Source organism: Python bivittatus, unplaced genomic scaffold (assembly GCF_059951505.1).
Source record: "Python bivittatus isolate LINGU-HERP-01145 unplaced genomic scaffold, Pbiv_v1 ctg000680_np1212, whole genome shotgun sequence".
In the NCBI taxonomy this organism is placed as follows: domain Eukaryota; kingdom Metazoa; phylum Chordata; class Lepidosauria; order Squamata; family Pythonidae; genus Python; species Python bivittatus.
In genome coordinates, this window is record NW_028277095.1 from 5,379,675 (window position 1) to 5,394,499 (window position 14,825).

Consider the following 14,825-nt stretch of genomic DNA (forward strand, 5'->3'; position numbering starts at 1 on the left):
AGACACAGCTGAGCATGAAGAACCAACTTGGGGGCTCTGGACCAAACTCAGTTGCACGGTTTTTCAGTATGCTGGCTGGGGAATGCTGGGAGTTGAGGTCCACACATCTTAATGTTGCTGAGGTTGAGAAACGCCGTTCTGAAGCACTTCCACCTCCGAGTAAATAAAGACTCTGATTTTCCCCGGCAAATTCTCCGTGGAGCACCCACTCGAGGGAAAGGTGCCCTTGATTTCTCTCTTGGGCACCTCCCAAGGATCCTACGTGCCCGAAATACCCTCTCCCTTGCCTCCTGATTGGGATCATCTCTATGCAGAAGACGACTCCCTCTTACAGCCCCAGAGAACAGCCAGAAAGAGAAAAATCAAATCCATTAAACATGACATTTATTTTGACCTCCTCTGTGCAGGGAGGGGCACTTATTCCTTCCCTGAGTTTTCTGCTTTGAACACAGGTGCCTTAAAGGCACAGGGTCTAAAGAAACAGGAAGCAGGCTGGGTTTAGCCCTGGGAGGAAGGGGGCTCCTTGTAAGACACGCAGAGAAGAGGCTCAGAAAGTTTATGAGGAAGGAGGAAAAAAAGAACAAGGCTTTTATTGGTGGCTGTGGGGGGTGACTGGATTGTCTCTTCCCCCCCTTCATTCTACTAATTGTTTTTCTGGGTTCTGTGATGTTGTTCCTTCTGGCAAGATCTTTAGTTCCTGGGGATGTCTCATTAAACCTGATCGCTCTGGTCCTAAAAGGAAAATGCAAGGAAAAAACTTTAGGAGCAGACCTGAGATGGTTTGGCCAAGGGGGTAAATCGTGCAAAATCTCTTGCCAGCGGGGTTGATCTTGGTTGGTAGCCCCAACCCTCTTCTCTTTCAGCTATGCCCAGTTGGCAATGCCACACCTGTGCGCCACCAGGCCCTTCCACCCACAGAAGCGACACCTCACCGGGACAAATGTAAACGAAGCAAAGTTCCCCCGAGCGCACGCAAAGTGACTTTCTCCCCCAGCCCTGAGCAGCCGCCTTCATGTCCTTTGAAGTAAGAAGCAGAGATTCCTTCCAGGACAGATGGCAGAGCTCCCACGCAGGAGGCGCCTGGAGGGTCTCCTATTTTGAGAGATGGAACACAGTCTGCGCCTCCTTCGAACGCCACAGAAAGGTTTGCCACCGCTGCTGTGAAACCGCATGGCCTGGGGAGGGGGATGTGAACTGCGCCGGGGATGGGCAGGCCCTGGTGGAAACCAGAGCGCCAGTCCTGGGATGTGCTGGAACTTGACTGGCCCTGTGCTGGGGGGGGTGTTGATAGGGGAAGGGCGCCTGCAAAATTGGGGCATTCTGGGGAGGAGACACCCATCCTGAATGCCTGTTGTCACAGCCATCAGGCAGACCTTTTTCACTTTAACGTCCCTCCTCCAAAGTGGGGAGGGGGCTCTGAATCAGCAGAGCATCTCCTGCCAATTTTCTTTGTGGCCATGGAAGGGGTGGTGTCTCTTGGGGCATGAGATGCTGGCAGAAGGCACAAGGGTCAAAGGGAACGTTCTAGCTCCCCCAGGAGATCTCCTTCTCTGTTGGGAAGTTCTCCTGCCCTGTCATTGTGACAATGAACCGAAGCCGGGCAACTGTAGCAGGAGGCCCTCTTCCGCCTTTCTGAAAGCTGTGCCAAGGGTTATTTAATGGATGGCACCGCAGGGGCACAGATTCCGTCTCTGCACCAACCCCACCCGCCTGCAAGAGCTCCCTTCCAGTTTTCTCGAATCTCAGCTGATCGGGTGGAGGGCACCCGGAGGGGAGACAAGTTATGATACCCTGACTCCTAATTAATGGGGAGGGCAGTAATAGGTTGGAGTCCCTTGATCTGAACCACACAATGAAGTCATTTCCTGCCGCCCTCCCCCTCCACGATTCTCCAGGTCTTCTGATACCTTGGGGCCATGCAGATCCAGTCGGTCTGGGGTGAGTAAGTTCCTGAGTAATGGAAGAAGGGAATGATGGAAGGAGCACCTGTTTTCCATCATGTTTGCATAAAAGGATGTTGGCGTCAGCTCGGCTTGTAAATCAAATGGTCACAGAGCTACATGGACTTGCTGCTAGATGGAGAAGACGGGATCCCTGTGGCTGGATCCCTTCCCAAAATGCATTAGCCCAAAGGCATTGGGCCACCTCTCTTTTGGATGCAGCCAAGGTTTTTTGGGGGGGTGGGTTGGGAGAACATTTCATCCAACCCACACCAGCCAAAGGATTGGGCCCGTTCTGGTTCTTTCCTGCTGGGGCTGGCAAGGGTGGGAAAGGTCCTTTCAACACCCCTTGGGTGAACCTTTGAAGGGTCGTCATTTCAGATCACCTTGGAGCCTTTCCTAAGAGCCCGTGGAGGTCTGGGATCTTGTGAGATCCACGGGTTGCATGTCAACAGCTGCCGTCAACCCAGTTCTTGGCGTGCGTGCTGAAAACAGGGGTGTCCGTAGGGTGTGGCCAAAGTCAAAATGAAAGCCTTGACGCTGCCTCTGCATGTCACTCCCAGCTCTGCTGTTTTCCTTTTAATGTGCTTTGCAAGGGGCAGAGCTCCAAAATTATGGGGTCGCAGTCACTGCCTTGAGTTTTTTGACCCTCCCCATGGACGCCCCTGCATGACACTCCCTCCCCCATTTTTTCCCCCCACGACAGCAACCCTTTGGCTTGCTGAGAGCGAGAGGCAAGCCCAAAGCCTCGCTGTGAGTTTCCATGGCCAGCTGGGACGTGAGTGTGAGAGACATGGAGAAGTGGACATCAACAGGGAGGATATGGAAATTATTTTCAGACTTTTTCTTGTTTGGGGCTGTGGATTAAGGGGTTAAAGGCTTGTGACCTTTAGTGTGGTCCTGAAAACCACTAAAAACTAAAAAAAGGTTTTCTCCACAACAGGAAAAATTAGTTCAATTATTTGGAGGCCTGTTTTTTTTTTTAAAGGATGCTATTATCCTTATTATTTAGTTATGGCCAGCAACCAGCTTGCCACTAAAATAGTACACAGCTACAGGAGGAAACGATAAGATAAAACTTTTACAGTAGTCATTTGCAGACCAGCGAGCCACAATAGGAACACGAAGGAAGAATACCGAGGCCAAGAAATGAGCAGCACTGCAGGTCGCTAACTCCATCAGGGTAATGATCAGTTAATAGATAAGGTAGGTAGAAATCAGAATGCCTGCCTGCAGCTCCTCTAGAACGAACAGCAGAGCATTATCTGACTCAAGGATTTCTCCAGTGCCTGACCCACTGCAAACGAGGTTATGAGATCTACCAAACAGAGGGCAGAACGTCAAATCTTGCCAGAGCAAAGGTTTTGCTTGCAAGGTTTGTTCCAAAGCAACAACACTAACAGGAGCAGAAGCCAGTACAGACTTTTTTTAAAAAAAATCCCCCAAATTCAAGAGGCTAGGGGCTAAACTAAGATTCGAAAGGGTAATCTCAATCCCACAGATGTAGCCTGATAAAATCTTTTGGCATCACTGAAACCTGGAGGAAGAATGCTAATTGGGGGAGAAATTCAACTCCACAAACTTCTCGATCCTTCGTTAAGCCGGCCCAATTTGAAAAAGGTCTAAGAAAATCATAGAGGCAAGACCTTACTAGGAAGAAAATTAATTTCACAGATTCATAGAATCAGAGATCGTAAGGGTTGGAATTCATCTCCTTGGCCAATGCAGGAATCCATGTTGAACATCGCTGGCAGATGGCCATTCAATCTCTCCGCGAAGGGAAAAAAAATGAACTACATGCCGCCTCCACAGGCATTTCTTTCATCTTTAGACAGTAGGACATTCTTCCTGAGGTCCAGCTGAAGCCTGCTTCCTTGTTCTTTCAACCCGCTGCTTCGGCCACCGACCAGGAACACGCTGTAGCCTCCAGAAATATCAGCCCCGCCTCAAGGTGAAGAGCGGCGTTTCTAACAGAACCGAGGGACAGCCGAGATCTGAGAAACGTGGATTGCTTAGTTTCCAGTTCTGCCACTTTTCTAAACGTATTGACTGGGACACCTTCGGAAAGCTGAAGCTGGGCTTCAGCTTCAAAGGCCTTACAGAACGTGAAAACCACGTGGGCAAATGGAAGGGCTGCAGACTCGTCCCTCTCTGCGGAAAGTCAGTGCGCTCCCTGCTTGACTGAAAAGGCATGGAAAAAGACCTGGGATAAACAGCTACCTGCTTGGTTCTGTTCCCATTCATTTGCCAGGTGCACACCTAGTGCTGCTTTCAACCAAGAACACCTTCGTTTCCTGATAGTTAACCATATTTTTAGCTTTGCTGGAAACAGCAAGAAATCCCAGCAACTTTCTCATGCCTCTAAAGCAGTGTTGTCCAACCTGGGCCACTTTAAGATGTGTGGACTTCAACTCCCAGAATTCCCCAGCCAGCATGGCTGGCTGGGAAATTCTGGGAGTTGAAGTCCACACATCTTAAAGTGGCCCAGGTTGGACAACACTGCTCTAAAAGATACTATTGGTGCCCTCAATACCTTCTAATTCCCCTCACTGCACCTCCAAAACTAGAAATAAAAACAGGTCTGGCATTTTTGGCCCACCTTGTTCTGGTGGGCTTACCAATGCTCCCTCCTGGGGTACGCGATGAGGCCACGGCCTGGCCTCTGGGGCTTTTAGCAAGGGCAGAGGGGAGAAAGGCACGGAAGGGTGCGTTTCGCTGCGCTCCAGCACGCATCTGCTGCGCTTCCATTCCTCGGCCAGCTTCCGGGATCCAGCGTCCCAGCAAAGCCTTTTGGACGGACCCAGAGCAAAGGGTCTAGGGCAGGCCTGCTCTGCTCCCTCCCCGTCCCACTTGCTGCAGGGTGGGCTTTCTGCCACGAGCAGGGGTGGGTGTGTAATGTGCAATTAGCCACAGACAGCTGGAAACTGAACTGCAGCTGCCAGAGTTTCACTCATTCCAAGGCTGAATCAGAATATTTGTTGCCTGAAGCAGAATATATTCCAAATGGCACCCGGCACAAACATATGTTAACACATACACTGATTAGGACACTTGTTCACCCGTGCAGCGGGAGGGAGGAGGGTTGTGCAAGAGACCTTCCCAGCAGATTCAGCCTGGTGCCTTGGGTTGTTCTCTCTCCCCCTTTCCTGCCTTTTGTGCCCCCCACCTCCCCAAATCCTCCTGAGCATGGCTCTGACATTTCACCCTTTTTGCACATGAGGCAAGGCGTGGAGGGGAGGGGAACGGGGCATCTCAGTGGGAGGTTCCTCTTCCTTCCCCCAGAGAGGTTTAGCAACGTATGAGAGATGTCTGCTAAAAGCTCTGGGGGCTGCATCTGAAGGTCCCCCTCCTACAAGAAGTTACCTGCTAGGGGGTCACTTGGAGCCAGCCCCACGACAGCAGCTCCTGCCACTTGATGTAGGTTTGGGCAGCCAAGTTCTTGAGTTTAGTCCGGTACATGAGACAGGGGTCTTCTCGGATGCTGCTGCTGACGTGCCACTGCAGCTGGGTGCAAAGCTGCCGGAGATGGCCCTGGGGGTGGGCAGGAGAAAGGACAGAATTCATCAGGCAGAGAGTGGGAGAGGGCAAAGCTAAACTGAACTTTCCTCTCTAACGAGCTACATTTCAGGGTATGGTAAAGGACTCGGTCAGTGTCAGCTTTTCGAGGTAGTCCAGACAGGAAGCACGCCCAGATGAACTATTTCTACTTTATTGTAAGGCTACATTAACGGAATCTTGCAAGTCTGAAAGTACATTTCTCCCTGCTCGCCTTTACAGCCCAAGAAACTAGGGAGGGTCCCTTCTGAGATGTTTTCCATACTCCCATTCCTTCAACAGGCTCAGCTACCTCTTATCTGAGCATTGCCTAGTCTGTGGCTCTTCCTCCTGTCTCCCAAGGTCCTTCCCACAGATGATTACAATCTGACATCTCCCACCTCTCACTTCCCACCTGAATCCTCAGGATGAGATAGGCTACAACTCCCAGAATTCCTAGCCAGCATAGCTGATTTAGGTCAGAGAGAAGCATTCAAAGACATGTTTAGTACCTCACTTGTAACCTGAAATGGTACAAAACAGAAATATTTGTACTGGATGTAGAGAGAACCTCTGGCTAAACTACATGTTACACACAAGTGGCTGCGTTCATCCAACATGCAGGACTTAGTGATTGAATTAACTCATTTTCCAAGGCCTCAAAATAAACTGACCATAACCTAAACCAAACGGGCTGAGTTTGCACAACAGGCCAAGTCACAAAACATTAACTAAGCTTAAAATTAACTACGTTTGTGCTGTGATTGTAGCTGCTGATTTTTTTCACAGACCCAATTAAGTGCATTGTGTGAGCTGAGTATGTCTTAAGTAAGCAAACTGCAGACATATTTGTATATTACATGGATCTTGACCCCCAGTTTCACTTCCTTCTTTATTTTCTATTGCATTTATTAAATTTATATAGCCTCCCATCTCACAAATGTGATTCTGAGTGGCGCACGCAATTAGCCAGTCTTGCTTCAACAAGACTCCAGTGGGAACACATGGGAGAGCATTTTTCTGTCCTCTACTGCTTCCTCCTGAAGGGGTGGTCACATTATCTTTGGTTGTGTTCGCACAACAGGCAATGCCCTAAACCTATGCTAACAAAACATAATTGTGGCAAAGCCCAGATAAACCACGTTCTGGCTTCATGCAATGGCCTGGTTCACACAACATGCTAAGGTCCTGGCTGAGTTCCCAGCATGCACTGAGCCACAAACTACCCAACCCTGTTTGAGCCTAGGCCAGTGTTTCTCAACCGTGGCAACTTGAAGACGTGTGGACTTCAACTCCCAGAATTCCCCAGCCAGCCATGCTGGCTGGGGAATTCTGGGAGTTGAAGTCCACACGTCTTCAAGTTCCCGAGGAGTTGAAGTCCACACATCTTCAAGTTCCTGAGGTTGAAAAACACAGGCCTAAACTAACATGTTCTGCGCAAGCCCTCCATTAAGCACCTCTTAGTCATTAATTGCAAACTGGAACTCCACACATCTATTTTGCACCTTCCCCACCCCCACAGATGCCCTGAGCCAGCATGTCTCCACTTCAGTGAGTTGTACAAGCAAGCTGGCTCCGGTGGAGCTGTGAAATGGAAATTTATGCTGTCCGCAAAACTGAGCAACTGCCAGGCTAAATGTCACACACCGTGTAAGTATTATTCTAATATATATGTTTTTTTCTGAACGTGGGATTTGCTCTCAAAGCTTGGTCTGAACGCAGCCTCTTTATTCCCCAAGCTTCTTGCCATCCTGACCCTGGTTCCCATCTCACCTGTTCTCTTGGAGATGCAGGCTCGGTTCCCACAACCACGTTGGCTAATACCAGAAGGTTGTAGCAAAGGTAACAGGCCTGCAGGGGAGAGAGAAAAGAGATCAATGAAACAGGGAGGCAGATGCTGCTGCTGCTGCTGCAGATTTCATGTCTCCTTTCCTTCTAGGGCCATCAGTGGTCCAACCCTCCCAACCATCATCCAAGGAGACAGACAAGGCCTCCATATCCTATTTCTGGGACACAACACCTTTCACTCCTCTCCTCCCAAAGCAGAATTCATCAGTCAGCATTTGACCACAGGAGAAAAAATGGCCAACCCAGTTCCAACCATCTCTGTTGCAACCAACCATCTCTTGGCCCACTTCTTCTGGACAGCATCCCATCAGTGGCTTACTCAGAAGTCCATGGAAAGCCTGGGAGAGGACCTGCTTGACATTCAGGTGTACCAACTTTGGAGTGGATTGAAACTCCATGGGGTCAATTTTTTTCACCCAGGAGTGGGCAGTCTTTTTGGCTTGGGGACCATGCTTTCTGTATGTGCCCAGCCTACGGGGGTGAATGTGGGCTGCACAGAGGCCAGGGAGGTCCCCGTCTTAGCCTCTCATTCTTCTGTGTCCTGAATGGCATCTGCATTCTCTCTCTTGCATCCCTGGCAGTGGGAACTTTTTTCCAAGCTGCATTGCCTGGTAGGGAGGGGGAATGTGGCATTTGTGGCCAATCGTGGTCAGGGATGGACTCTCTTCTGTTTCCTTAGTCTGGAGGGGTGAAGGTGGAAGAGAAGGAATAGAGCTGTCATGATGGTTAAGGTCAAAATGATGGAGGAACAGAGAGCTGGAATGCCACTGTTCATTGAAGAGCAGGTTACTCAATCCCACGTCAGCCTCATCTGGTGGGCTTTGTGTGATTCCAGCCATTCAGAAGCTTGTGGGTGAAGAGAGCTCTCTCAGAGACAAAGATCTGGAGACGTGACTTGGGTGGCACAACTCAAGAGCGATGGGGGGGGCGCAGAGGAGTGGTTGGCCTGACTAACATACACATGTGGTGGGTAACTAAGTTCGTACCCAGAAAGACTGAGGAAGCTGGCTGGCACACGCTGCCTGTGGGTACATTATCTGGCACAGAGTTTGGTTCTATGAATTGGGTGTTCTGCTGGGCAGAAAGAGAATACAGTAGGGTTTCTGTTTCAGGGCAAAGTTTCGGGGTAAGTTATACGTTCGGTTGCTTCACCTGTCTGCATGCCCAAGGTTTCCTTGAACTCTGCATCTCACGGGAAGCTGTTTCCTGAAGGGTTTGGGGGACGTGTTAATGACTTCAAATGGTTGACTGTCCCTCAACTAACCCAGTCCCGTTGCTTGATGACCAAAATGAAAAACTAGAGCAATCTGGTGGAGTGGGGAAGGTGCTGGGCTAGAAACCAGGAGATGGTGAGTTTGAGTCCTCCCTTGGGCAGGCAAACTGGCTGGGGGGACATTGGGTCACTCCTTCCCTCTCAGCCAAGCCCACATGACGGGACTGTTGTTGTGGGGAAGATGAGAGGCAGGAGCATTATGTACATCACCTTGAGATGACCAAAAACAAAGCTGGGAGAAAAAGCCAGTAAATCGATAACAGACGCTGCCCAGCTTTTATTTGTTAAAAGTCGTGCAAAATGAATAGTCAAGTATATTTCTGATAACAAGGTCAAGATGCTCTCAAGTCACGCTCAACTCCTGATAACTTCATGGACACAGACACACAGCTGTCTTGTGTTGTCAGCAACACAAAAGGGACTTGCTTTTCAGTTTCCCAGTCTGGCCTCCCACCCAAAGGTTTCCTGGCATCTCCCATCCAAGGCCTGACCTGGACTGACCTTGCTTAGCTTCCCAAACCCAGACAAGTTCAACGGGGGCTCCCGTGTAGACCGAAAGCAATAAAGATTAGGGTAACCATTGAATGGCATTCTGGTATGCATTTATTATTTATTTAACAGGACTGAGAGGCTGCCCCAATTTCACAACCCCAGAAATTGCACATGAACAGACCAATACAGATGAATAACTCTGTGGTGAAGAGAACAATTCAAATTATAATTAAAAACGGTAGAGAACCCCATGCAGATAGAGGTGCACCAAAACACTCTAGGCCCAAACAGTGGGGTTCAGGTGGTAGGAGGTGTGTGTGTGTGTGTGTGTGTGTGTGTGTGTGTGTGTGAAATAGGCAATGTGGTGGTCACAGCCTCACAATCCAAGGGGTGGTACATAGATTGTGCTCCCTATCCCATGTTACCTGGACACAAACTATCATACCACCGTGGGCTGAATCATTTCAGAATGGGGCAAAGTTATTGCATTTCTCAACAGACAAGTTTTCAATTTTAATTATCCCTACATAGGTCAGTTTAGGTTAACTCTAACCCCAACAAGGATATCCCAGATCCTAAGAGTTAAGTTCAACCATGAAGAGACAATACTCTTTCTTCAATGGGGTGGAACAAAAATTACATTTGCTGTCAACAGATTTATAACCATCTACAAACTGGATATTTCGAGGTCAGTGTTTCTTTCTCTCTCTTTGTTCATTTGCATTTATTAAGAATTTTTCCATAGAGCAAAAGACAGATCAAAAGGGAAAGGAAGGGAAGGGAAGGGAAGGGAAGGGAAGGGAAGGGAAGGGAAGGGAAGGAAGGAAGGAAGGAAGGAAGGAAGGAAGGAAGGAAGGAAGGAAGGAAGGAAGGAAGGAAGGAAGGAAGGAAAAGGAAAAGGAAAAGGAAAAGGAAAAGGAAAAGGAAAAGGAAAAGGAAAAGGAAAAGGAAAAGGAAAAGGAAAAGGAAAAGGAAAAGAAAGAAAAAGAAAAAGAAAAAGAGAAAGAAAGAGAAAGAGAAAGAGAAAGAGAAAGAGAAAGAAAAAGAAAAAGAAAAAGAAAAAGAAAAAGAAAAAGAAAAAGAAAGAAAGCAGTGTTTCTCAATCTCAGTAACTTTAAGAGGTGTGGATGTCAACTCCAGAGTTCCCCAGCTGGTCAGTATCATCTGGTCAATATCATCTAATGCAAGGGGTGGGGGCACCCTGGTTAATGGAATTATTCCGCCAATGGAAATTAGAGGGCGTGAATTAGAGTGAAATGCCAAGAGATTTTGCTGCAGTATTCCAAAATGAGAGAGCCGTAGAACTGAATTGTCTCGGCTCCCATTTATCTACTACCCTGGACATTATGACTCAAGGTTCCTCTACCTGTTGTTTTCATACCTTTCAGTTAAAGGATTTTAATTATCTGGCTGGCAGGCAATTGCATGAGCTGCTTGGGGACAAGCTGGAACATCTATAGTTCTATTTTTTTAAAATTCAAGCAAAATCCTGGCTCATTAACTAGAGCTCTTCCTGGCGAATGCTAGACTGTAGACACGGATATTTAATAAAAATTTATCGAGGAGTGAAGAAGTAAATATCATACCTAATTGAGCATAAAACAACCAAATATTTCATACGGGAGAAAATGGAACAATGCCCAGCAATGTAATAGGTGGAGGAAAAATATATATATATATGTGGCTGTAAAATGGGGGAGGGGAGGGGGGAAGCACCTTCTAAGTTCCACACCAGAACAAATGCATTGCAATTCGATTAGTTCTACTCAGTCAACCAGGATGGTCTCATGTTCATCCTTCCCTTTGTTAGTCAACAGATCCCTCCTCTCCCCAATTTTATACTTTCCCTCCAATGCAACCATAAGCATCAGTGGAGAGTTTTAAAAACCAAATGCTGCAGGTGGCTGAAGAACAGGGCTGGGTTCATCAACCTGAGAACCCACCTCCTTGTTCTGGAGGGGCAGGAAAGAAATCTCATCAACGGAGAAGCAAACTCAACATGCCAATTCATTCTCCCTCGTATCTGCTCATTTTCCATTTTCCTGTCTTTGTGCTACAGATCTCACAAGGTTTTGGGGAGGTGGACAGAGAACCTCACACGGATTTGCAAGGGGAAGGAGGCCGGGCCAACAAAGCCTTGCCTGTTGGTACATACATCACCACACACACACAGATGGGCAAGGCTGGGGTATCTGCAAGATATGGTCAAAAAAGTTAAGATGGCCACAATGGTTTTTTTAAAGCATATACTCTTAACTTTAAACTTGATTACCATCATTGATCAGCAATCGAGTGTAATAACCAAAACCTAAAACATTGTAAAATACCTAACAACCTTTGAATATAAGCAAAATTACCAAAGACTACAGATGGTCATTCTGTCCTATGGTAGTGACCGTCTCATGGTGTAACCTTGTCAGTAAGTATATATATTTTTGAGATAGATAGATAGATAGATAGATAGATAGATAGATAGATAGATAGATAGATAGATGGATGGATGGATGGATGGATGGATGGATGGATGGATGGATGGATGGATGGATGGATGGATGGATGATAGGTAGGTAGGCAGGCAGGCAGGCAGGCAGGCAGGCCGGCCAAGCTTTTGAATTCTCCTGATTTCACCAATACTGTACTATATTCTGATTACTCAGTGGGCCTATTTTGGTTCTCAACTTGTTGGCACTCATCATCTGAATTTGTTATTAGAGGGCGTGAAGAAGCTAATGGAGAATGTTTAACAAGCAGGTGTTCAAGCCTTGTTGAACTGAATAGATCTGAATAGATCATGAAAATGGGAATGGAAAGAAAATATGGAATTAATGCCCTGTAGCCCTCCCTCGAAGGCTGTAGCCTTCTGGAGTCTGAGAAGGGGGTTGAAGCACCTGTTTTTGTGGGCTGGTGGTCCCTGTTTCCAGTCCAAATAAAAACAGAAAGCAGTTTTGGAAGAGTGGGAGCTCACATGTTTGATAGAGTCCTTTAGAATAGCCCAGCCATGGATCAGAAATTCCAGATGGTTCAAGATATTTAATTGCCAAGGTAGGAACTCCATATTGCAAAAACTCCCCAGATGCAAAATTATGTTTCCGCAGCCTTTAATTCTGGGTAGAAAGTTCTAGGCAGTGAGAACTGGATTTAGAGTTCTATCATGTGTGTTCACCAGGTATGTAAAATATCCTGGCATTAAGCAATATATTTCCTTTATAATTATGCAGAGTTGGGGAAAGGAAGATGGCCTTTCTAGAGGACTGCATGTGGTTTAGAGGGCTCAGTCCTTCTCCATAATTAAAAGAAAGATCTTTCCTTTCGCTCTCCAGTTTGGCATACTGAGAACCCAAATCCATCAGCTTGTGGTCCGGGGAGGCAGAAATCAATGCAGATGTCCTTTGGTGATGCAGGGGAGGCCAGCCCTGCGTGAACCTTCTTGCTCAAAATGGTTTTGAGGTAGTGTCCAATCTTTACCGTAAGCCTGATCCATTTTACCAGCCTTTACTAATTAACCAACCCTTCATCTCCCTTCCTGGCAGCTGTAACTACTGAAAGTCTGGTGTAGATTTACCGATAAGTCTCCTGCAACAGGAAGGATGAAACATCAGGGGCCACTTTAAAGACAAAGAGATTTCCACGTAAAGGTAAACAGATTGATTGAGGGGTTCATTTCCTGGGCCAGGAGCCTATTTCATCAGACCCTTAAGGGTGTCATCTTGAACTGACAAGCATACACACGGGCAGGACAAATACAGCCAGGGAGCTGATGCAATGCGAGCGGTTCCATTTCCACGTCCAAGAAATAATTAATGCTAATATTAACCTTTCTGTTTTCTGAGCTTATCTTGACTCCTTAGGACTCCCGCTAAGAAAAAAGCGTCTCAGAATCATACCTTTTGTCCTGTATGGACTTCTAGCTTCCCTATTTACCATCTACCTTCCTCCAGACGTGTGAGCGTGAATTTCTGAACTGAAGGTACCCTTTGGGCATCTGATAAAAACAAATGCTTAGGCCAGCCCTGAGTTTCTAAGGTATCCCCAAAGCCTTTCAAGTTGATAAATGTGACTGCGGTTGTGGATCAGCCATCTCAGGTGGAGAAGTTGGCACGATCAAGGCTATGGGGAGTAAGGCAGGCAATTACTCAGAATACCTGTCAGGAAGCAGGAAGAACCATGAGTGAACAATGGGGAGGTTGAGGGAAAAGACACCTAACATCTAAAGTACACCAAAGGTATGGTAATGTTGGCCCAACCCAGCCCAGACTCCTTCCCCCGGCATCTCTCAAGTTCCCTGTTGCATAAATGTGGAACTAGTCAATTTTTCTGTCCAACTTCCTGATCTACCTGAATTGATGCCAGACCAATTCTTGCTACACCTTGAAGATTTAATCTATGTAGGGATCCCTCTCGCTCTTCCCCCAAATAATCCAGCAGCCAGAAGAAAAGCAGGAAACATTACATGCTGTCTCGTACAAGCGTAATGGAGTAGTATAGAGGTGGTCAAGAGGAAAAGGGTTTTGCAGGAAATTAGGGTTAGAGAATGCAAATGGATGTCCGCCCATCGAGGTAGGCCAGGTTAGGAAACAGGCACCACAAGGACTACTGTAAAGTTAAAGGGTGCTACAACAGAGTTTGAGAACGTGACCGAGCTTCCCTCTCCCCACTCCTATACCCAAAAGAATCAAGGCGGGGCAATCTTGAGTTTCCTTCTCACCCCATCTTCCCTCGCAAGGCTAAGTCAACGTTTTCCTATCTGTTTGTGCATTCCTTCTTCAAGATTAGCTCCCTACTCCTTTACAACTAACACCTTAAGACAGGGGGTTAGGGAGAGAGACAATTCTCCGTTTTCCATCCAGGACCTAAACTTCAGCTGCAAAGACAGTAGTCCCTTCCCTGGTATATACACTAGAAATATTGGCCATAAGTCTCTCCCTCAAAATATCCAAAGCATGTTTTTAATTCACTGAAATGCTTCAGCAGCTTTTACATCCCAGGGGTGCAGCCAAGCCAATCGCTGCACATGGTTAATAGATTACAAACCATAGTTAAGAACTGGTGCTGGTATGATTTTGGAAAGGGATGGCCGTGGGAGTCAATACCTTCAGCTTCCAAGTGCGTGTTTTGACAATTCTTTACTGACTGGGCTGGAAAACACCCCGTTGTGTTGTAGTGCAGTCCTGCTTTTATGGAAGTGTCATAATCTTATTTCCTGGTGCAAGACTTAAAGCTCTGGCACGTTTTTTTCAAACTGAGGCCCAGTGTGTGTATGTGTGTGAACCATAAAATGGGCCTGCCTCTGAGAGGCTCTTTCCATCTCCAAAGCGTCCCTGCACCCACATGCAAACATCTGGGATTGGGAGGGGTCCAACTGCAAGAAGGACTAGCCTCCATCTAGGCAGATTTTTTTTTTAATAATAACTTTATTAAATTTTAAAAACAGAAAGATAAAAACTACCAGGAACTAATAATCAAGGAAAAGAATAGAAGAAAAGAAAGAATAAAGAGAAAGAAGGAAAGCAGAAGTGCAGAAAAATAAACAGAAAGAAACAGAAATATAAAAAAAGAATGACTTCCAACTTCTTTTATAGCAGATATAAGTAAAACATACATTAAACTCTTACTCTAAGATTGCAACTTAACATCCATTTTTTCCATAATCTATTAATTTTACTAATCATCAAATCATATATCATAATTTCATTTTCTTCTGCTTCCCACGAAAAGTCCAAAAGGGGTTTCCAATTAAC

At 46.8% G+C, this 14,825-nt stretch overlaps 1 protein-coding gene across 1 annotated transcript in view; it reads right to left on the reverse strand.

Annotated features, from left to right (window-relative positions):
* Positions 1-376: 376 nt before the first annotated feature.
* FAM178B (family with sequence similarity 178 member B) overlaps positions 377-14,825 on the reverse strand; it is a 175,438-nt gene continuing 160,989 nt past the window's right edge. The window contains exons 15-17 of the mRNA XM_088151902.1: positions 7,248-7,325; positions 5,304-5,471; positions 377-732 (exon numbers count right to left, since the gene is read on the reverse strand). Of these exons, the coding sequence (XP_088008028.1) occupies positions 5,307-5,471; positions 7,248-7,325 (243 nt within the window). The 3' untranslated portion in view covers positions 377-732; positions 5,304-5,306. The remainder of the gene's footprint in view (positions 733-5,303; positions 5,472-7,247; positions 7,326-14,825) is intronic.